Here is a 21382-nt window from a genome sequence, read left to right on the forward strand (position 1 = left end):
AAAATCATTATGTCTATATGGAAGGTCCCCATAAAACATGAAAATCTAACATTAACTTGATTGAGGGCAATATTTAAATCACAGATTTAAATAAAATCCTTCTGTCTCACAGGGTCAAAGGGATTTGTTAAAAGCTCTTCTGGCAGAAGTGGGACTCGCTTGACAGATAACTACACCACTTGAGGCCTGAATAAGATTGCTTTTGATCCAGGAGTCACTGCAGATCTCTGGGTGGAAATGAGACGAGGCCGATGAACACCATCCCAGTTTTACCTTGAAGGGATATTTAAATGCTTCTTCAACCGTAATTCTCGAGGTCTCGTACAAACAAGGACAATCCCACTCAAGATCCATTCACATCCTGGGAACTACATAAACATAGATATAAATACAGGTAAGCAGGTTTTCTGCTGTTATAGCCATGCACGGCCAGGTGGCAGGCTGTTGGCATTGTGCTTTGCTCCTATGCATTTATCTTAAAATGCTATGTGTTTTAGCTGTGGATCAGCTAAATTTTGTACAGCAAAAACCTGAATAATTTAATGGCTAATGTTATTAGATGAGTTCAAGAACAAAATACGATAAGATAAAATTAACAACATTTCAGGGTTCAGTATACAATTAGGATTTAATCAGACATGAGTATTTGTTTTATGATTTAGTCAGGCACTCTCTAAACTTAAAGGTTCGAACAATCTGTCATCATTTACTCATGTCATTCCAAACCCGTATGTCTTTTATGAAAGTCAGTGTATGTCCAAAACAACACGGGAGACCACTGACTTTCATAATGGGGGAAAACAACAACAACAACAAAACATATGAGTCACATGAGGCATTTAAAAAAAAAAAAAACTTGGTTTGACCAATAGGTTATGGTTTTAATTTCTGAATCATGAAGAATAAAGATGTTGACATTTCATATATGCAGCATTATGAAGGGTATGGTAAAGTCCTGCTATAGTTCTCTTAGTTTCATAATGCCTATAATGTTAATTCAAATTTGGTTTAAGGCTGCTTCCAGTACCGATAGGTCTGTGGAGGAGTTGCTCCTTATATCATCTTTGGAGGAGTTGCTCCTTATATCATCTTATATCATCAAGAGATTATTAAGATCTCTTGACCTTAACTATCCCTTTTATGCTTATGATACGCAGATTTATATCCATTCAAGACCGGGTCAGCAAGTGGACGTTGTGCATCTTTCGAACTGTATAGCTGAGATCAATATTTGGATGTTTAATCATTTTCTGTCTTTAAATGGCTCGAAAACAGAAGTTATGCTCCTTGGCTCTCATCAACTGCGAAAGGCTGGGTCTCTCACTCTGTCTGTTGATGGTGTTGCCTTGGAGTTTCAAGGCAAATTAAAAAAACTTGGCGTCATATATATTTGATACCACACTGTCATCAGAGCCTTTTGTGCAGAATACGGTTAAGACATCCTTTTATCACCTCAGAAATATAGCATGTTTACGTCATTTGTTGTCCTTCTGAGAGGTTGATAAACTATTTTGTCTTTTCACGTGTTGACTACTGCAATGGCCTTCTAGCTGGGGTATCTAATCATCAATTGACAAACTGCAATATCTACAAAATTCAGCTGCTAGAATATTGTCTGGGGTCAGGGCTAGGGATCATATTACCCCTGTTTTGGAGTCTTTGCACTGGCTACCTGTCAGGTACCGTATTGATTTTAAATCCTTATGCTGCCATAAGGCTTTGCATAATCTGGCTCCTCAGTACTTGACTGATCTATTAATGCCTTACACACCACGTCGTAATCTGCGTTCCTCTCAGAGTGGTCTCTTGGTTGTTCCCAAGACACGGCTTCGTTCTAGGGGTGATAGAGCATTTTCTTCATATGCTCCTTGAGCTTTGGAATTCTCTCCCGGTCGACATCAGGGAAGAAAATACATTAGTGACTTTTAAATCTCTTCTCAAAACATTTTATTAGGATTGCTTTTACTTGATTATTCTTTTTTTTTTTGTATTTAAACAATGTATAGTTTTCTCTGTTGTTATGTTTGCCAAAGCGCTTTGAGAAAGCAACTTTTAAAGGCGCTATATAAAATAAATGTATTATTATTATCTTATGAGGTACAGATTGTGGCCCTTGAAACAACTTGTTTTTTATATGGATTTTTTGTTTACTCTATCAGAAACTTTTTCTAGAGTTCTTTTTTTATGATGGGGGATCCACATAGTAATGAATGTGTTAACATAAAAAAAAATTAGGGTTCCCTTTTAGTAAACAGTTCATAAAATAACCATTTAGTTCCAATAAAGAATATTTAAATAATTTAAAGAACCTTTTTTCCCCACGATAGAGAACCTTTTGAGAAATGGAAAGGTCCCATGGATGGTAATGGTTCTTCATGGAACCATAAATACCAATAAAGAAACCACGACTTTTCCACATTATTTCCAGACTTTACATTATGACCGTGGGATGACTGAAAGACGAAAGAAGGTACAGTTACGTGTCCTGTTGTCGCTGTTTATTGATGGAGGACACATTCACGCCCATATACGCTCACGCTGCATTGGGAGGAGGAGCAGATTGCACCTTACATATGTAACGGTTGAAGCCGCTCGAGTCACGAAACTAACAACACTGAAGTGGAAGATGTTCGCGTGCACTTCTCTTACTTCCAGCTCTGTTGCTTTTCGCAACTGTAGGACATTGGTGGTGAGTTGTTTACGAGTTCTTACCTGTCAGCATATTGAAAAGAAGAAATGCGCGTGTACGATGAGTAATGTTTGATTTTGTGAGACCTTCGTGCTTTATTGGGAACTTACCAAGTTTGACCGAGTATACCGAGTTTATTAGGCTGATCTGGTTAGCTGACAGATCCAGCGTTAACCTGTGTTTAGTCATGTTACTTAACCACCGTCTTCAGTTGGGTTTCTCTTTTCTTATTATGTATGTAGCCTACACTACAGTACATTCCAATGTGAGTTGAGTAACAGCGTGATGTAACTCTCATCTCGCGCACTTCTCTTGTACACCTAGAGGTGGCGCTGTGAAGCTCTGCTTAACTATGACTCGAAGTGGGGCTGAAAGCTTTTTCAGACCAAAGACAGAGCATTACATATTAATATATTTACATACTCTACAAAGCCATGAGATTACTACAGTCATGTACTTGTATGATATTTAAATTTTACTTCATATAGCATAATTAAAAGTTGGAGGGATGCTATGTGTTTTATTTTATACTATAGCATTATGTTGTTTGTGTAATAATGTCAGTAATCTCATAACATTTAGTATCACCCGTCTTATGTTGACCCATCTTTTATTGTCCTCTCTCTACCCCAGCTGGTGCGATATGCCCAGACAGCAGCTGCCCCTGCCCCTGCCCCTGAGCCAAAAATAAAGAAATTCCAGATTTACAGATGGGACCCTGACACATCTGGTGACAAGCCCCGCATGCAAACCTATGAGGTTAATTTAAACACGTAAGTACACCAATATTTACACAAATGTTAAACATTAAGCACAAATGTTGGACTTAAAGTAAGGAACAGTTCACCAATAAATAAATTCTGTCATCATTTACTCATCCGGCTGCCTTCAAAACCATCAAAACATTTTCTCATTCTAGATGTGGTCCAATGGTTCTTGATGCCCTCATCAAAATTAAAAATGAAATGGACCCGACACTCACTTTCAGACGCTCATGTAGAGAGGGTAAAGGAATATAAGAAATATATACATTTAAATAGAAAGAAAATGTGCATTTTTAATAATAAATATTACTCTGTTGAGCACAATACTGTGTCCTATTAATGTTACATTTTGACAGAATGTTTGATTGTAATGTCTCTGTATATAACTTTACAGGTATCTGTGGCTCATGTGCTATGAACATCAATGGGGGCAACACTTTAGCCTGTTTAAACAAAATAGATACAAATACCAGCAAAGTGACAAAGATTTACCCTCTGCCTCACATGTATGTTGTGAAAGACCTTGTGCCTGTGAGTAAACCACTGTTAACTGAATATCCATCTGAAATAAATAAAATAATAATAATATAATAAATAAATAGAATGTACCTGTAACTAAATAAACTGTTGTTTTAGGATATGAGCAACTTTTATGCACAGTACAAGTCCATTGAGCCCTATCTAAAGAAGAAGGATGAGTCAAAGCAGGGGAAAGAGCAGTACCTCCAGACAATCGAGGACCGTGAAAAGCTGGTTCGAGACCTCCTGCTGAATATTTCACTGATTCTGTCTGTGTGAAGGGTGATTGTGATCTTTACTAATGATTTTTTAAACACACTCTTCCTAATGCTCATAGGATGGCCTGTATGAATGCATTCTGTGTGCTTGCTGCAGCACTAGTTGTCCTAGTTACTGGTGGAATGGAGACAAGTACCTTGGTCCAGCTGTGCTCATGCAGGTATTTATTTTTCTCTCTAGAATGTTTATTATATGATTATGAACAATGATTGTGTCATTTATTTGTTAAACACTGGAGAAACTCTTGCTGATTTGTATTGAATTCTGCAGGCGTATAGGTGGATGATTGATTCTCGGGATGACTTTACCGAAGAGCGTCTGTCCAAATTACAGGACCCTTTCTCCCTCTACCGCTGTCACACAATAATGAATTGTACAAAGACATGTCCCAAGGTAGGCCATCTTCCCATTAAAATATAGCCACCCTTCACTTTGATGGACTAGACTCTCTGTTGGCCGTTGGACATTAAGTAAACGTTTATTTGTGTTTAGTCTCTCCCATTTGTTACATTTAATCTGTGTTGTCCTCTCACCTGTTTAGGGACTCAATCCCGGAAAGGCCATAGCAGAGATTAAGAAAATGATGGCGACTTACAAAGAAAAGAGATCGCCTGCCGTCTGACTTGTACATTCTGGAAATATAATGTACTTAATGATTTAAATTATTGTGTAAATGTGTAAATCCAGTATGGAGTATTATGCTAATATGGGATATTTAGTTTTTACTTTGTTTGATAGTGGAGACCTATAGTTAATGCTGATGTAAAACAAATTCATTTGCCATTTCCATTTTTACCGGATTGAGGTACTGTAATGAATGCAGGAAGAAGAAAAAAATGCCTTAATATGACATATGATAACATAATATTTGTCTTGTGTCTTAGTTTGTTTTTGTGTGGTAGATTCCTACTGTACTAGTACTGTCCTACAACTTTGCTTGCTATAAAACATACTTAAACATCTGCATGTTTAAGATCACAGCCATTTGTTTAGAAATGATGTGCTGCCTAGGATGGAAAGGCATGTTTTATAGTAGGGAAGAACATGAGAATTGGATGCTTTTTCAGGATAAAATAGATTTAGAGAAGGTCATGTCTCATTATGTCCTCTAGATGGCGGTGTTCAATGGGTGAGTTGACAAAAGAACGTAAAGGAAGAAGGGCTATGGCGTCACGTTCATAAAACTGACACTTGAAGCAGAAACTGTTAGTTTCTGCGGTCTTGTAATGAAATGATGACCATAGAGTTAAAGTGTGTGCTTTAGCACTCACGTTTTAGATCCTATATGGATTCACCAGGTATGGGTAAGTGCAATTCGCCTGTGCATGTCAATATTGAATTAAATATCACTAAATATTTCACTGTCGCTTGATCCCGTGAAGTCGTCTTGGCTGAAATTGAATAAATAATTTGTCTATTTACAATCTGTAAACTTCATTCGCATGATATATGAATAAAAAAATATGGATATCCGACATTTGTTCAGTTGTTCTGATTGTTCAATGTCATCAGAGCAGTAAGTTAGACTTTGCTTGTGAAAATCTCTTAAGCTGTAATTGTATCTGTTTTCATCTATATCAGTTTTAGTATTTTGGTCAATGTATGACATCAGAAGGTTAGATTAATTAGGATTTTTAAACTAATCATAATGTGAGGTTTCCTGATGTGGCGTCTGTGGATAGCCTACTCTAGGATTGTTGTTCTGTGAGTTGGATCTTTTCATTGAATCGATCGAACGGCTCAACAAACTATCTGCTTTGCACGAGAACCGCTCGGAACGATTCCTAGCGGTTGTCGTTCAAAGTTGGTTTTCATTACACAATGTTTTTCAAACATGTTATTAAACGTGCAAAAACTTTGTCGGCTGAGTTGTAAATGCATTTTTTAGGTTCTAAAGTAATTTGTTTTCATGGATCGAATCATGGCTGAAAAAAACTGAACTAAACAAAGACTTTTTTCGAACACTAAACAAATTATTCGAAACTGAAAACCTAATAAATATCAATATGCGGCTACATATGGCTTGATTGAAACGGGTTTTAAACTACGTCGGAATGAGGTGATCTAATTATGTTAGATAAATTAACGTTAGTCGATTTGAACCGATTCTTTTTACGATCTGTTTGAAAGAACCGATTCGTGGAAGTGAGTCGGATTTGCATCAGTAGGCCTAATTTACGCGTGATTCCCCCTACCCCACACCCCGCCCCCCGCCCCCGCCCCCAAAACCCAAACCAGTTCATCAGAGAGCTCACCTGCTCACAGAGGGAAGTAGGCGGAGCTGTCGAGTTGGCTTACCTTACCTTACCTTACCTTACCTGAACGGGAGCATACCTATCTCACTTTCAGGTTTACTGTAATGTTGTGGATATTTCATCAAGGAGAAACTGTAATGTAATGTAAAATAGACAAATCTCGTGGTGAATGTTTTTGTTAGGAACTTGCATCAGAGAAAAGACCAAAGGGTGGTAAGATCCTTTTTTGTGCCTTTCTTGAAAAATACACCCTTAGTTCTTCAGCACGTAGCTATGGTTTTAATTGGGATTCATTTCTATTGTTAGAACTGACGGAAACAATAATTAGGCATACTTGTCGTTATGTTGGATCAAAGTCAGTTGATTTGAGGGCATCATGTTTCTAACACATTGTTGTTGACTGCTGTATATTCCACCTCCTCTGTGGAGTCTACTACTGAGGTGGCAGAACCTGTATTCCATTCTCTGTAATATCATAAAAAGCCACTTCAAAAAGCACTAAATAGCTCAGTATTTTATTTTGTGTCCGTTGTATTGCCCAGTTTCGGCTGGTAAAATACTTATTTTCTTATTGATATCCTCCAGCCCTCTTTTATTAATATTTCCTATAAGGACGTCAGCATACCAGTGTCAAAATTATACTGACGTAGATTGGCTACCATTAAATCTTGGGATGCAAAAAAAAAAAAAAAAAGTTTTGCCGTTTCTCACTTTTGTTTAAAGGAAGCATTTATAAAGTGAAAGTCAGGCATTTTTGTTTGTGTAGAAAAAAACTTCAAGCAAGCAAGCACATGATCGGGAAAAAAAAGTAAAAAGAAGAAGTCTTCAGTTTGATTCTTCCCTTTTACAATCCTCATTGACCTGGAAATACTCCAGGCTCACAAGTTTCTCAAGCTTAACCTTTTAAAATACATCTTTACAAACCTTTTTCAAAACTGATGAAAGCTAAAAGCCATTTTATAATTTTTTCTTCTATTATTTGTACTAAGAAAATGACTGGTACTCAAACACATTTGTGAAGTTCATATGGCACCAGGACATCATGATCTTTGCAACAGGGAGTCAAGAGACGATTTGCTAGAATGTTACTCACAGCGTGGATGTATATTGTTGAAAAAGAATGTTAAAAGAATCTTGCTAGAAGTAGTAGGCCATCTAAGTACTTTTTGCCTATTTTATGAGTACTGTGAATTTGGACACCTCTTTTGTCACCTACTATATAGTACTGAAGTATGTACTACTGTAATTTTGGACAGCAATTGTCTTAAAGTCAGTATGAAACAGAAGTTGTTATAGTCCTTTCACTTTATATCCAAGTGAAATGCCTTCTTGAACAAGAAAAAATGTAGTGCAGGACTTGATTTTGTTCGCTGGGAATTGATTGAATTTTGATTTTTGATTAAAGATTACAAGGGCACATGAATTTAAAAAAAGAATGATGTGCACAGATAAATAATTTATAATAATTACTGCAATATTCCATAAAAAATAATAATTTTGATTTCATGGTGATTTTAATATTACAATAAATGTCGTACCCCATTGACATCATAGATAAATGCCAGAGTGTATTCTTGTATTTACAAAAAGGGAGTGTACACTGCAAAGGTTATATTGTGTTTGCACTAATGTCTTCGTGAACTTTAAGAGCTGCTGCTCAACAGGACCACTTACGGATCTTGTCTTTTAGGAAGCTGTTGTCCGGGGCTGGATGATGCGTCCTCCCCAGACACAGAACCCCTCATAAAGGATCCAAGACCCAAGGACCTCAGCACCGTCTCACATATGGTACTATGTTGGGAAAACACAAATGCGTTTCTTGCTATTCTAGAACTTATAATTTTATAATCAAATGTAATGTGATTTGTTTCTCAGGATGTTCAGGGGTACAGATGGGTATGCTGGAAGGTGTGGTTGTGCCGCATTGGGGCGATATGTTCTGTAGGCCTGCTGCTAGTGCTCTTCAACTGGCGCCCTCGCCTCGGCATCCTGGCCCGGTGCAAGTCCTGTCCCATTTCAATGGCGGATGTTTTGCTATTAAAGGTATTGTCTGTCTCCAGATGCAGACTGTCTGCTTTACTGAAAATTGAAATACTGGTTGGTAAAATATTGACAAATGGGAGAAGATTAAGAATGTACATTGAATCACAGTTTTCCATAATAAAGAAGGATATTTTTTGATTTGATTATGATAGGACAGATATGGACAGCAGTTTGTTGTAGACGTGCTTAAAGAGGAAATTGAGGAAGGCAGGTAAGACCCACAGTACATTTATTACTCATGCTTCTCCTTTTTTCTATTTATGTGTTTTATAAGTTTCTTTCAAAAAGGAACCAGCTACTTGTTTAAAGCCATTCTTTGCTTTTTAAAATAATTTGGTAACTTGTTACTTGAAGGTGTAAACCTTCATATTTATATATAAACCGAAATATATATTAAATTTCACAAAAGAAAATAATAATAATTTAAATGAGTTAATCTAATGTGAATTCACAATATTTGAATTGAATTTTAGATGAATTTTAATCCCTCTTTTTGCATTGACACTATTTTCATAACAATTAAGTACTTTCTGGTGTCATTGCTGTAATGTGGGAAAAATTATATATAACTTAAATGGTAAAGTTTTTTACTGTGTATGTATTTAATTATTATATTAAAAACATATTCAAAAATAAAATACTCAATAATGTTTGTTTATAAACCCATTTAACTATTTTATGTTGATCTCTTTCAGTTTGGAGTTTGCAGTAGGAGAGCCGGATGAGAACGAATGGAGAGACACCGTGCAGCTACACAGTGAAAAGGTAACATAAGGGCAGTTAAATAGAGAGTGTTATGTACATTTCAGGTCCATCTGCTTGATCATATCATGTTTTGCTTTCATCTAGAAAACTCTGCTTAGATACTATGTGTTTGAGGGCATGCGCTACATATGGATTGCCAGGAAAGGAGCCTTTTGCAAAGCAAGGTACTGTCTGGTATTTTATATATATATATATATATATATGTTTAATCTATAGCCTCTACATGGTTATATGATTATAAAGCTGAAATTGTGTGGTTGTAAATCTGCCTGTAGTATCCTCAATGAAGGCTGGACCTGCGCTGACCTGCATGGCCGACAGCAAGGACTGAGTCGAGCAGACCAAAGCACAAGGTTTGTACCCTTTCAGTTGCTATATGACATGTGAATATAATTCATGCCAAACACAATCAGTTTTTTTTTTACTCTGTCCTTCAGAAAACAAATTTTTGGGCCCAATATCATTGATGTACCTGTGAAGTCTTACTTGGAACTTCTCTTTGAGGAGGTAGACCTTTTCTTCCCTACTTTTTGTATTTTAAATGTGCTGTAAAATGATTCTTTTGCTATTACGGACACTGTTTAATGATTAAATAGTGCCATACCCTGGATTTATATATTAAATACTTTGTGAAAGATTTATATATTGATCCGCTCTCTTTCTATTTTTTTTCTATTTTCAGGTGCTCAATCCATTCTACGTATTTCAGGTGTTCAGCATCATCCTGTGGATCGCAGATAAATACTATTATTATGCTGCTTGTATCTTCATCATATCCTTAATTTCAATCGCTGTGTCCCTTTATCAGATTCGTAAGGTATACAAACATTATTTGTACTACTTTTGAGCTCTTTTGTTTTAAAAGTGAATACATTTAATAACCAAGTTGTTAATAATAATATGTTGTTTTATGTCTCTGCAGCAAAGCACCACCCTCCGTGGCATGGCCCGTTTGGTAGTGAACATTACTGTGCGCAGGGACACCGGAGGTGACTTTTCTTACCAAATAATATGCAGCAAGCAAAGTAGTGTTCTTCACAATGTTGGTTTGTTCTTTGTGAAAACATGTTTGTTTGTGTCTTTCCAGAGGAAGAGTGTGTGAACTCTGAGGAGCTGGTTCCAGGTGACTGTGTTTTGATTCCAGCTGAGGGTTTGCTCCTGCCGTGCGACGCCGCCCTGCTGGCTGGGGAGTGCATGGTGAACGAAAGCATGCTGACTGGTGAGAAAATGCAAACGGCCTCTGAAATTGTGTATTGCACTAAATCTATATGCATTTAGAGGCTTTTCCGTTTTTCCGTTCTCACTACTGCCGCTTTACCAACTGACAGGTGAGAGCATACCAGTGATGAAGACGCCATTGTCTACTTCTGGAGCCACATACAGTCCAGAGTCTGAACGGAGACACACTTTGTTTTGTGGCACACAGCTCATCCAGGCTAAAGGAGGCTGCCCTGCTGGGAATGGGGCCATTGCTGTTGTAACACACACAGGTGATTTATAAAGCAATGCATTATTTTTTCTTTGATACACCGCTGCTCAAATGTTTGGGGTCTGTAAGATGTTTTTAATATATATGCATTTTATATATATATATGTTTTTATTATATATTAATTAATACTTTTCTCCAGCAAGGTCACATTAAATACTCTACAGTCTACAATACACTTGCTATTAGATACAATGCAGAGAAGCCAAAAAATGATTTTCGATTTTACTTTCTTTTGTGGTTTTCTTATGAAACCCTCTTTTGATTCTGTTCATCAGGGTTTTTTACTGCCAAAGGAGACCTTATTAGTTCTATCCTCTACCCTCAACCATTAGACTTTCGCTTCTACAAGGACGCTATGAAGTTCCTACTTTTTCTAGGACTTCTGGGTAAGTTGGTTTACTTGGTAGGCTCTTATGTATGTGATATTATGGCGTTTGTTTATGTTTTAGTCTCATAATGCAGAATATGGGCCTTTATCAATGTGAATATCTGTGTTTCAGCATTGGTCGGCACTATTTATAGCGTTGTGATGCTGTCAAGGAGCAATGTAAGTAATTTACATTGGAGGGGCCATATCTTATACTTCTTTTTTAATACTTAGTTTTTTTTCCTCTGTCAGTCAAGATTTTTTGCACTAGCGCAACCGTCGGGTTCCAGAAGTAAAAACTCCATTCATTATCTACATAGAGAAATGTATTTTTGAACGATAACTTATAAACCTTTAAAGACTGCACTACTGTGAGCTACAAAGTTGTTTATCAATGGTATTTGCTTTTATTGAAGCCATAAACCATATATATATAATCAACATTTGTAAATTGGTTTCGGTTTAAATTAAATTATGCTGTTTGCAGTGCTTCATGGGATTGTAGTTCTTTTCCTCAGTAAAGCCGTTAACTACACAGTCATGTACTTTCGTCTTTTTGTCTGATTTTCAAAAATGTTTTTGCTTCAAACTGAACTTTGTAGTTTTGTTATTCACCTCGTAGCTGATTGGCTTGGTTCATGGCATATAACTCTTTAATAAAGACTTTTTTTTAAAATCCCTATGGGAAAAATGAATGGAAACAATACTTGTAGAACCTGTGCTGCTAAAAAAGGGGGTGGGTACTGTTGCACCTCATTTGGTTTCAAATATTATATAATATATGATATAATATATCATTTTATTTACAAATAATTATACTTCAGATTTAATTCCTCTGCGTATTCACTTCTTGTGTCATCAGACGCCCTGGAACGAATTACTTATCCGGTCTCTGGATATCGTGACAATAATAGTTCCACCTGCTCTTCCTGCTGCTCTAACTACAGCCGCAATCTACGCCCAGAATCGCCTGAAGCGTCATGGGGTGTTCTGCATTAGCCCACCTCGCATTAATATCTGCGCCAAGATATCACTTTTCTGTTTTGATAAGGTAAGTGATCAAGGTTTCACGCAATGCTTTAAGGAAATCCTTAAAATGGTGTCCTGATGAGGGACTGTAGTTTCAAGTTTGCTTAATCTAATATTTGGCTTTTTAAAGCCTGAGCTTCATGCTGTTCAAATAAACTTTTCATTTCATTACTCAGTGAAGGTGTTCTGTTTGTGTAATGATTACACCATCAGTGCCCTGGATTAAACCGATAGAGAACTTCTTTCCTTAACGCCCCATGTCAGATCTGTTGACTATAGGAGTGTACCTTTTACACATAATCTAGCTAACATAGATAAGTTTATTGAGAATATTATTATTATCATATTATTTATAATATATGATATTATTATATGTTATCCGTGTATTTGTGTGTGGGTGTTTATAAATTAATTATATTTATAAATATTTTCTTTCTACAGTAACTCCATCCATATCCATTTCATATTATTTCCCCATAACAGAAATAATTTTAAACTTTAAACTTACAAATAAGTTTTAGACTAAAACTTTTAAACTGAATTGTATTCTCTAGGAAGTTTGATTCATATTTTTGTGGGTCAATAAAATTATTCAGTAATAAAGAATATAGTAAAGAATATATTTTTTTTCATTCTCTAGTCACTCCATCCATATCCATTTCACAGTGCATAATAGTGTTTCAATGTTTAAGCAATTCTTCATAACAAACAAATCATTTTAAATAACTTTGAATGTTTTAAAAAGGTTTGCTTCATATTTTTGGTGGGTGAAATATCAAATTAATCAATTACATTTTTTTTTTTGTGACTTTTCCAAGGACAGTTGTCCAGAGCAAAAATAAATGTCCAACCTCTTCCCACCAAAAAAAAATTTAAAGTCCCCTGGGATTGTAGTGAGACTAAAAGAAAGCTTTTAACCGGTTTATTCTAAGTCAGCCCTAGCCCTTTATTATTAAGCATTTCATTTTTCATTGCCATCTTACATGCATCATGTGCTTTTAAAGCGAAGAAATTGGGTTTGTTAGTGGCAGCATTATGCAATAGAGGGTTAGCAATGACTGATAAGATCTCTGCTGCTGCCTTGCTAAACATCAAGATCCTCTCTGAAGTAAATGATGCTGCAGTCTAACATCCTGTTACACTGTATGCAATTTTTTGTGTCAATGAATGTTTATATAAAGGTGTTCTCATTGATCTTACATTGTTTTTATGGCATTTTAAAGTTAAGCTAGTAAAAGAGAATGGTGTATAATTTTCATTTGCTATATTTCCATCCACCTATTTTTATCCACATTTTGGAATATCACATTAGAAAAGCACCGGGTAGAAACGCCAAGATGTGCATAAATTCTAAATTTGCACATAAAAAATTGCGCGCTCAATTGAGGCGGTTACATATTTTTATCCGATAAGACAACATGCGCATAAACTACGAGTGAAACCCATTTACGCATGACTTTGCCTCAACAGTGGATGTGATTGGATAACTGGACTAACCAGCAAGCCAATTTCATTGAACAGCATCTCAAATATTGGTTTGATCATTCTGAAATGCCTGAGCCAAAGTCTATCATCAGGATCATTTGGTAATGACCTCCCAGAAACGTCTCACACTATTGCATTCCCAAACACTAGCATCTGAACGCATGATAACTTGACAACATTTATTGCGTTTCGTCTGCACGCTCTGAGACGCAAGTCATTTAAGATGGAGGTAAAAAGAGCCACAGTGGCTTCGATTGCAGCAACTTCCATTTTTCTCTCTTGAACACATGGGATGGAAACGCTGCTTTATTCGCAAATGTTTTATGTGATATTCCAGTTTTGTGCATAAGTTAAATTTGCAACTGTATATAGAAACATAGCTATTGTGAGTTGTGACAAAAACTGTCAGTTTCTTTGTGTTTGGTTCAGACTGGCACTCTGACAGAGGAGGGTCTGGATGTGTGGGGCGTCATGGAAGCGAGTGGAGGGGTATTTGGCGAGCTGGTCCCTGACCCTCTCTTTCTCCCTCCTGGAATGATGCTCTTTGCACTTGCCTCCTGCCATTCTATAGCTTTGCTGGGGGGTCAAGCAATTGGAGACCCACTAGAGCTCAAAATGATTGAATCCACTGGATGGGTAATGGCTGGTTCTTACAGTGCTTCATGTTCTTAAAGGGATAGTTCACCCAGAAATGAAAATTAAATGAAAATTCTTTCAACATTTATTCATCCTCATGTCGATCCAAACTTGAATGACTTGTTTTCTTCTGTGGAACACAAAAGATGATGTTCTGAAAAATGTTTTGAAAAACATTTCTTGTTCATACAATGAAAGTCAATGGGCACCAAAACCTTTTAGCTACCAACATTCTTCCGAATATCTTCTTTTGTTAATCAGCTGTGAGCTGATTTCAGTAATTCACATCTCATTCCTTTAAGCCTTTTACATATCAAAGTTGCCATAAAACTGATTAAACAAAATGGAATCATACTTCTCATGTCATCTTGCATGCAAAATGACAGGAACTGACTGAGCCGGAGAATGAGATGGGACATGATTCTGAATTTGGGAGAGACCGAGTACTAGCAGTGATGAGACCTCCTGGACCTGAGCTCCTGTCAGAAGGAAATGTAAGTTGATATAAATGAAAAGGATGGTTCAATCAAAAATGAAAATCATTTATTCACCCTCATGTCATTCCAAACCTGTATGGTTTTCTCTCTTTTTGTGGAACATGAAAGAATATACTTTGAAACTGTTTTTGTCCATACAGTGAAAGTTAATGGGTTTCAGTGTTGTTTGGACCCCAATGGTCATCAAAATATCTTATGTTTCACAGAAGAAAGAGGCATACAGGTTTGGAATGACATGTGCTTGAGGAAATGGTGACAGAATGTCTATTTCTGGCTCTTTAAAACAAAAATTTGAGAAAAGAAAAAAGCCATTGGATAATGTTTTAATCCTAATTTACCTATCCTCTTTTGTGTTTTTCAGTCTGTCAGTCAACCAGTAGCAATTGTGCGGAGATTCCCATTTTCCTCTTCTTTGCAAAGGATGAGCGTGGTGAGCGTTGGGCCAGGTGGAGCTTCTCCTGTCGCATTCCTTAAAGGAGCACCTGAGATGGTGGCCAGCTTCTGCCTCAGAGAAAGTGGTGAGGGCCTGACTCCTAAAACTTGTCCTGATTCTTATATCACCTTGAGAAGAGCAAGTCGGAGTATATGAAACGCTACCTACCTATTTATTTTTGTGCTCAGTTTTGTTCTGTCTTTGTGCTCTCCTTGTGACAGTGCCTTCTCATTTTTCACCCACTCTCCGGGAGTACGCGAGCCAGGGCTTCAGGGTCCTTGGATTTGCCTACAAGCACCTCAATCAGGAGACTGACCTAGCCACTGTTGAAAGGTCAGCCGTTTTGTTTTATAAACACTACAGTTTAAAGGTTTGGGGTCGGTAAGATTTTTAAAAGACGTCTCTTATGGTCACGAAGGCTGCATTTATTTGAAAATACAGTAAGTACAGTTCTATTTTTATATATTTGAAGGTATAATTTATTCCTGTAATGCAATCATTACTCCAGTCTTCAGTGTCACATGATCCTTCAGAAATCATTCTGATATGCTGACTTTGCTGTTCAAGAAACATTTCTTATTATCAATGTTGGAAACAGTTGTTCTGCTAAATATTTTTGTGGAAACTGAAAAAAATTTTTTCAGGATTCTTTGAGAAAGTTCAAAAGAACAGCATTTATTTGTAATAGAACTATTTGGTAACAATATAAATGTATTTGCTGTAACTTTTTATTAATTTAATGAATCCCTGCCGGATAAAAGTATTAATTTCTTTAAAAAATCCTACTGATCCCAAGCGTTTAAAGGAACACTCCGACTTTTTGAAACTTTAGCCTATTCACCTTATCCCCCAGAGTTAGATAAGTCCATACATACCTTTTTCATCTCCGTGCGTGCTGTAACTCTATCTGACGCACCCACCGCTAGCCTAGCTTAGCACAAAGACTGGATGTAAATGGTTGCAGCTAGCATACTAATCCAAATAAGTGACAAAATAGCGCAAACATTTTCCTATTTACATGTTGTGATTCGTATAGTCACAGAGTGTACAAAAAACGAAGTCACATGAGACACAGACATATTTTAACCGTATAAATACTGGGAACTATATTCTCTGAAGGCGAAGCACTGCTACTTGGGCGGAGTGATAACCGCAGCACCTGAGACGCGCTCTCTGCTCCTCACCACGGTGCGTCTCAGGTGCTGCGGTTATCACTCCGCCCAAGTAGCAGTGTTTCGCCTTCAGAGAATATAGTCGCCTTCAGATAATATAGTTCACAGTATTTATACGGTTAAAATATGTCTGTGTCTCATGTGACTTTGTTTTTTGTACACTCTGTGACTATACAAATCACAACATGTAAATAGAAACATGTTTGCGTTATTTTGTCACTTATTTGGATTAGTATGCTAGCTGCAACCATTTACATCCAGTCTTTGTGCTAAGCTAGGCTAGCGGTGGGTGCGTCAAACAGACTTATAGCACGCACGGAGATGAAAAAGGTATGTATGGACTTTTCTAACTCTGGGGGATAAGGTGAATAGGCTAAAGTCCCAAAAAGTCGGAGTGTTCCTTAAACTGTAGTGAATTTAATTATTATTGCATGCTTTACATTCCTGCTGCCTCGTCTCATTTTATAATAATATATACGGAAGCGTTTTTGTTAAAAATGTTTTGGGACAAGCGAATTTACCTTTCAAACAAGTAAAAAAAAAATTTTTCTCTCTGAAACAGTATCTAGAAAAGCTTAATGTCAAGCCCTGGTTAGCATCAGCTCTTGATAAATGTTTGCTTGTAGGGTGGAGGTGGAAAAAGACATGCACTTCCTGGGTCTGTTGGTAATGAAGAACCAAGTAAAGCCAGAGAGTGCTGAAGTCATCCGCACTCTTAAACTGGCACAATTACGGCCTGTTATGGTTACAGGTATGTCCAAAAACAACAAACGTAATCTAAAAACCCTTATAGTGAATTTTTATAACCATGATTTGCTTTATGATCGTTAAATTGACACTAAACATTGGCCTCTCTCTCTTAGCTTTATAGACACAGAGAAGTGAAAATGATTTGTCACATTGTTTTTTTTCTGCTCTGTCAGGTGACAATATTCTCACTGCTGTGAATGTAGCACGTGCGTGTGGAATGGTTCTGTCACATGAGAAGGTTATTTTCGTTCATGCATCGCCCCCTACTGCCAGTTCAATGGCCTCGCTGCAGTTTCATCAAGGAGATGGTGCAGTAGCCACCGTTAATACTCATGAGACTATTGATAATCCAGCACAGGTTTGCTCTTTGACCTATTAAGTGCTTTATATGTGTTACCATTGACATATCATGTAGTAATGTCTTATACAGAGTTTTTATTAATTGAGAAATATTTCCTCTTCCTGTACCCTAAGGGTGTCTACCAGAACAGTGCCGGCTATCATTTGGCCATAAATGGAATGTCTTTTGCAGCACTTTGTGATCATTTCCCTGAATATCTACCCAAGGTGACTTAGATTAAGTTTTATGAGTATTGATTCATTCCAGTTTTAGACTGGTGATGTGGGCACCATACTTTTCAAATGGATTTTCTGGAAATTGACTGTGCTCATTGTTTCTGTTACAGATTCTGATAAGGGGTACAGTGTACGCCCGCATGACCCCAGAACAGAAAACCCAGCTGGTAAAAGCACTGCAGAATCTCAAGTGAGTTCAGTATTTGAAATGTGTGGCCAAATGGAAATAAAGAGCAGTAGTGAGCATTGCTTGGAAATGATCTGTAAAAAATGTAGATGTATTCAACATCATTGATAAGTAAGTAAAGTTTATTTATAGAGTGCTTTTCACAGATAAAATCACAAAGTGCTTTACAAAGTGCAACCAAAATAATAAAACAATATACAATAAAACAAATAAAATAAATAAAAAGCCAAAAAATAAAACCCAGTCAACTAAAAGCTTGTTTAAATAACAGTGTTTGGAGTTGCCTTTTAAAAGAATCGACAGAGTCGGCCACACTGCACTCATAAATCAACAATGAATACAGTAATATTGTCGAATTTTTCAGCAGGGGTTTGTAACACTGAATATAACGTCCATATCTCCTGACTCGTGTGCAGTTACAGGGTGGGCATGTGTGGGGATGGAGCCAATGACTGTGGAGCCTTGAGGGCTGCAGATGTCGGTGTGTCATTGTCTGAGGCTGAGGCCTCTGTGGCGTCTCCTTTCACATCCAAGTCTGATAACATTAGCTGTGTGCCTTTACTCATCAAGTAAATAACACACTTTTACCATACTGCATAATTAATATTGTATTCTTGACTTGAGTTATTATAACATATAATTTTACTTATTTATGTGTATTTATATTTATTTGTTATTATTCTTAATAAAAATAATTGCTTTTATTACAACAATTATTACTATTAATTACAGTAATATTAATCATGTTTATTTTTAATCAACAATTGTTTTAATAATAATACATTTTAGTAGTAGTATTTATTGCATTTTGTATTTTTGACTGATATGTGTAATAATGTATTTATATTTATTAATAATAAATAATTACTATTAACTTTTTTATTAATTAAAATATTTCATGATAATAATAATTGAATATTTTTTATATATATATAATATATAATTTACAATAATAAATACATATAAATAACAATTCACTTTTAATAAACTACGATTATGATGTGTATTGTTTTTAAAACTAAATCTAATGTCTAATTTGTTTGAAAACAGGGAAGGCAGGTGTTCACTGGTGACATCATTCGGCCTTTTTAAGTACATGGCCTTGTATAGTCTGATTCAGTTTGCCTCTGTACTTATTCTCTACACTGTGAGTGTTTGCCATTTTTAAATTTTAAAGTAATTTGGGCATTTTAACAATCAAGTTGATGATTTCTTTTATCTATTGTAGGAGAAAACAAACTTGGGAGATTTGCAGTTCCTCTTCTTTGATTTAGTTTTGGTGACAGTTTTGGCTATAGTGATGGGACGGGGAGGTCCCAGCGATGAGCTCCACCCCCAGCGACCTGCTGCCAGTCTTCTATCTCTGCCAGTCCTGGCTAGTTTACTGGTTCACACTGTGCTGCTGATCCTAGCTCAAGTGTCTGCCCTACTTATCACTGTCTCACAAGACTGGTAAGCAACTGACCTAAGTGACCTAGTTTTTAGGTAACATTAAAAATCCTTGCACCCTCATAACTGTTGCGTTATAACTATGCGACTGTTTGCAGGTATGTGCCTCTAAATTCCACTAGGACAGGGGCTGCAAACCTGCCCAACATGGAGGACACAAGTATATTTGCCTTATCGGGGTTCCAGTATATCATCATGTCTATTGTGATAACTAAAGGATATCCTTACAAAAAACCACTGTATTACAATGGTGAGAATTTTAACTTGACCCTAGACCTGTTTAACACAGCAAACATAGGCTTGTCTGACAGAAAATGCACTGTAAACCCATTTATCGATAATCTTTTATCATCAGTATAAAATAATGGAGTAAGCCAATCACAATTTGTTAAAAAATTGGCCTATAGTATGTATGTAAATGTGTTTCCCCTCATCATGCAAATTAGATTTCACAGTGATCAAGAATTATAGAATAAGTAATAATTCTCAATGGCCCACTCCCGATAACCATTTAATAATTTGTAGACATTATTAAAGGAAATGCTCAACGTAGATGTAGTCTGTTAAGTTATTTGAAATGTTTTTTTTCCTCTTCTTAGTTTTGTTCCTAGTCGCACTGCTGCTCTTCATTGCTCTTATGAGCTGGCTGGTGCTTTTCCGTCATACCATCATCCATCGTGTGCTGAATCTCTATGACATCACTGATATGAGATATAAACTACTGCTGGTGGCCTTAGCCGCACTCAACTTCTTCATATGCTACTTGATTGAGGTACAGACAAATACATGTATGACCACATGGCATCTGGAACATGAAACCAATATCAGTAATTGCAGTTAAGTTATTTCTCTTTACAGATTCTTATTGACCAAGGTGCCCTGAACTGCCTTCGCAACCTCAGGGCAAAACGCGAGTCCAAAAAGCAGTTCAAACGTCTAGACGTCCAGCTTGCAGAAACACCCTCATGGCCGCCCCTGAACCAGACCTTGTTCCCATCACAGTGCACCGTCATCGGTGTTAGCTAACACCTACCTCCCGCTTTAGCATTTCAAATCTCCCAATGCACATATCCAGTGTTGCCAAAGATCTGATAGCACCTCTCAGTGCACTAGTGAGGTATGCGTACCAGATGCCGTCCTTGTCTGCCTATTATATATGGCAAAAACTTATCATACAGTAACAAGAGGGAAGTAAAGATCACTGTTAGTGATGGTATTTCTTATAATATAACACATAAATGAAGAATTAAAAACTTTTAAGTCTTTTGAAGGTGTGCAGAATGATTTAGAAAAGGGGTGGAAACATATTTACCAATTTATACATGCAAATTAACAGTTTATACAGAAAAAAAGGGGCATATTGCCTTGAGAACTGAATGATTTAGTTACTAACATTAATCCAAAATATTGAGAATGTCGTTGTAAACACATGTTTTTTTGTTTTGTTTTCTTGGACCATAAAAGTTCTACCAAAGCATTCAAGTTGTCGTATTGGAAAAGTAATGCATACATGCTGCCTACTTTATTTCCTAGTGAAACAAGATTATTGAAAAAGGTGTTTTTTTTTTAACCGGGCAGGGACTTGGTTTAATCCAGCCATTGTTGATTGGTTGGTGGCATGCTTGCAGTCGATTGTAAGAAAGGGGGTGGAGTTTAAGCAAACTAAATTATTGGAGACATCCACCATGTCACCATAGAGAAATCTGATGCTTTCACCTGGGGGTCCAGTCATTACTTTTAATAAAAAATTACAAGGCCAAAAATATTTCTTAAAAATAAAACATGTAAGGGGAAAACATTCTTTATACGTGGATTTTTCAGTTATCCGGATTTTACTGTTGATAATTTGACGTGATCCAGGATTGTTAGGTTTTTCGATGCTCATCCTGTAGTTGCTGTCATAGCAACAAGTCTATAAGCTGAAACCTGCTCAGGAGCAGCTTGTTTCACATGAACAATGATTTGACTGCACCTTTTAAAGGTGAAAGTCTGACCCA

The 21382-nt window shown here is 36.7% G+C and overlaps 2 protein-coding genes across 4 annotated transcripts; both read left to right on the forward strand.

Moving 5' to 3' along the window:
• Window positions 1-2583: 2583 nt before the first annotated feature.
• LOC130102116 (succinate dehydrogenase [ubiquinone] iron-sulfur subunit, mitochondrial-like) lies at window positions 2584-5338 on the forward strand. Its single transcript, XM_056268021.1, has 8 exons — window positions 2584-2689; window positions 3323-3462; window positions 3609-3694; window positions 3848-3984; window positions 4090-4206; window positions 4310-4411; window positions 4522-4644; window positions 4793-5338. Exons 1-8 carry the CDS (start codon window positions 2627-2629, stop codon window positions 4871-4873), a joined length of 849 nt encoding a protein of 282 aa, XP_056123996.1. The 5' UTR covers window positions 2584-2626; the 3' UTR covers window positions 4874-5338.
• Window positions 5339-5419: 81 nt separating this feature from the next.
• atp13a2 (ATPase cation transporting 13A2) lies at window positions 5420-20862 on the forward strand. 3 transcript variants are annotated; one of them, XM_056268018.1, is made up of 29 exons: window positions 5420-5555; window positions 8197-8294; window positions 8382-8549; window positions 8702-8760; window positions 9245-9314; window positions 9399-9478; window positions 9590-9667; window positions 9752-9821; window positions 9997-10131; window positions 10237-10303; window positions 10402-10533; window positions 10643-10804; window positions 11080-11190; window positions 11305-11351; window positions 12034-12222; window positions 14115-14321; window positions 14708-14815; window positions 15180-15336; window positions 15473-15584; window positions 17050-17174; window positions 17347-17531; window positions 17648-17740; window positions 17860-17939; window positions 18353-18505; window positions 18987-19083; window positions 19165-19388; window positions 19484-19635; window positions 19985-20157; window positions 20244-20862. In XM_056268018.1, the coding sequence occupies exons 1-29, from the start codon at window positions 5537-5539 to the stop codon at window positions 20409-20411; spliced, it is 3519 nt and encodes a 1172-aa protein (XP_056123993.1). In that variant the 5' UTR covers window positions 5420-5536; the 3' UTR covers window positions 20412-20862. The 3 variants fall into 3 exon arrangements, with proteins under 3 accessions (XP_056123993.1, XP_056123994.1, XP_056123995.1); XM_056268019.1 differs by having other exon boundaries at window positions 5420-5549; XM_056268020.1 differs by lacking the exon at window positions 5420-5555 and adding an exon at window positions 6619-6719.
• The last annotated feature ends 520 nt before the right edge of the window (window positions 20863-21382 follow it).

The sequence above is a fragment of the Rhinichthys klamathensis genome, unplaced genomic scaffold (genome assembly GCF_029890125.1).
Source record: "Rhinichthys klamathensis goyatoka isolate OS25496 unplaced genomic scaffold, OSU_Roscu_1.1 h1tg000269l_1, whole genome shotgun sequence".
NCBI classification, from domain to species: Eukaryota; Metazoa; Chordata; class Actinopteri; order Cypriniformes; family Leuciscidae; genus Rhinichthys; species Rhinichthys klamathensis.

Bases quoted from the DNA above. Each gene is read 5' to 3' on its own strand.
- LOC130102116 (XM_056268021.1), top strand. From the start codon at position 2,627: ATGTTCGCGTGCACTTCTCTTACTTCCAGCTCTGTTGCTTTTCGCAAC. The intron at 4,207-4,309 runs GTTCGAGACCTC...TAATGCTCATAG, and splicing joins TCGAGGACCGTGAAAAGCTG to GATGGCCTGTATGAATGCAT. The intron at 4,412-4,521 runs GTATTTATTTTT...TGAATTCTGCAG, and splicing joins GTCCAGCTGTGCTCATGCAG to GCGTATAGGTGGATGATTGA.
- atp13a2 (XM_056268018.1), top strand. The intron at 11,191-11,304 runs GTAAGTTGGTTT...TCTGTGTTTCAG, and splicing joins ACTTTTTCTAGGACTTCTGG to CATTGGTCGGCACTATTTAT. The intron at 17,532-17,647 runs GTTTGCTCTTTG...CTGTACCCTAAG, and splicing joins CTATTGATAATCCAGCACAG to GGTGTCTACCAGAACAGTGC.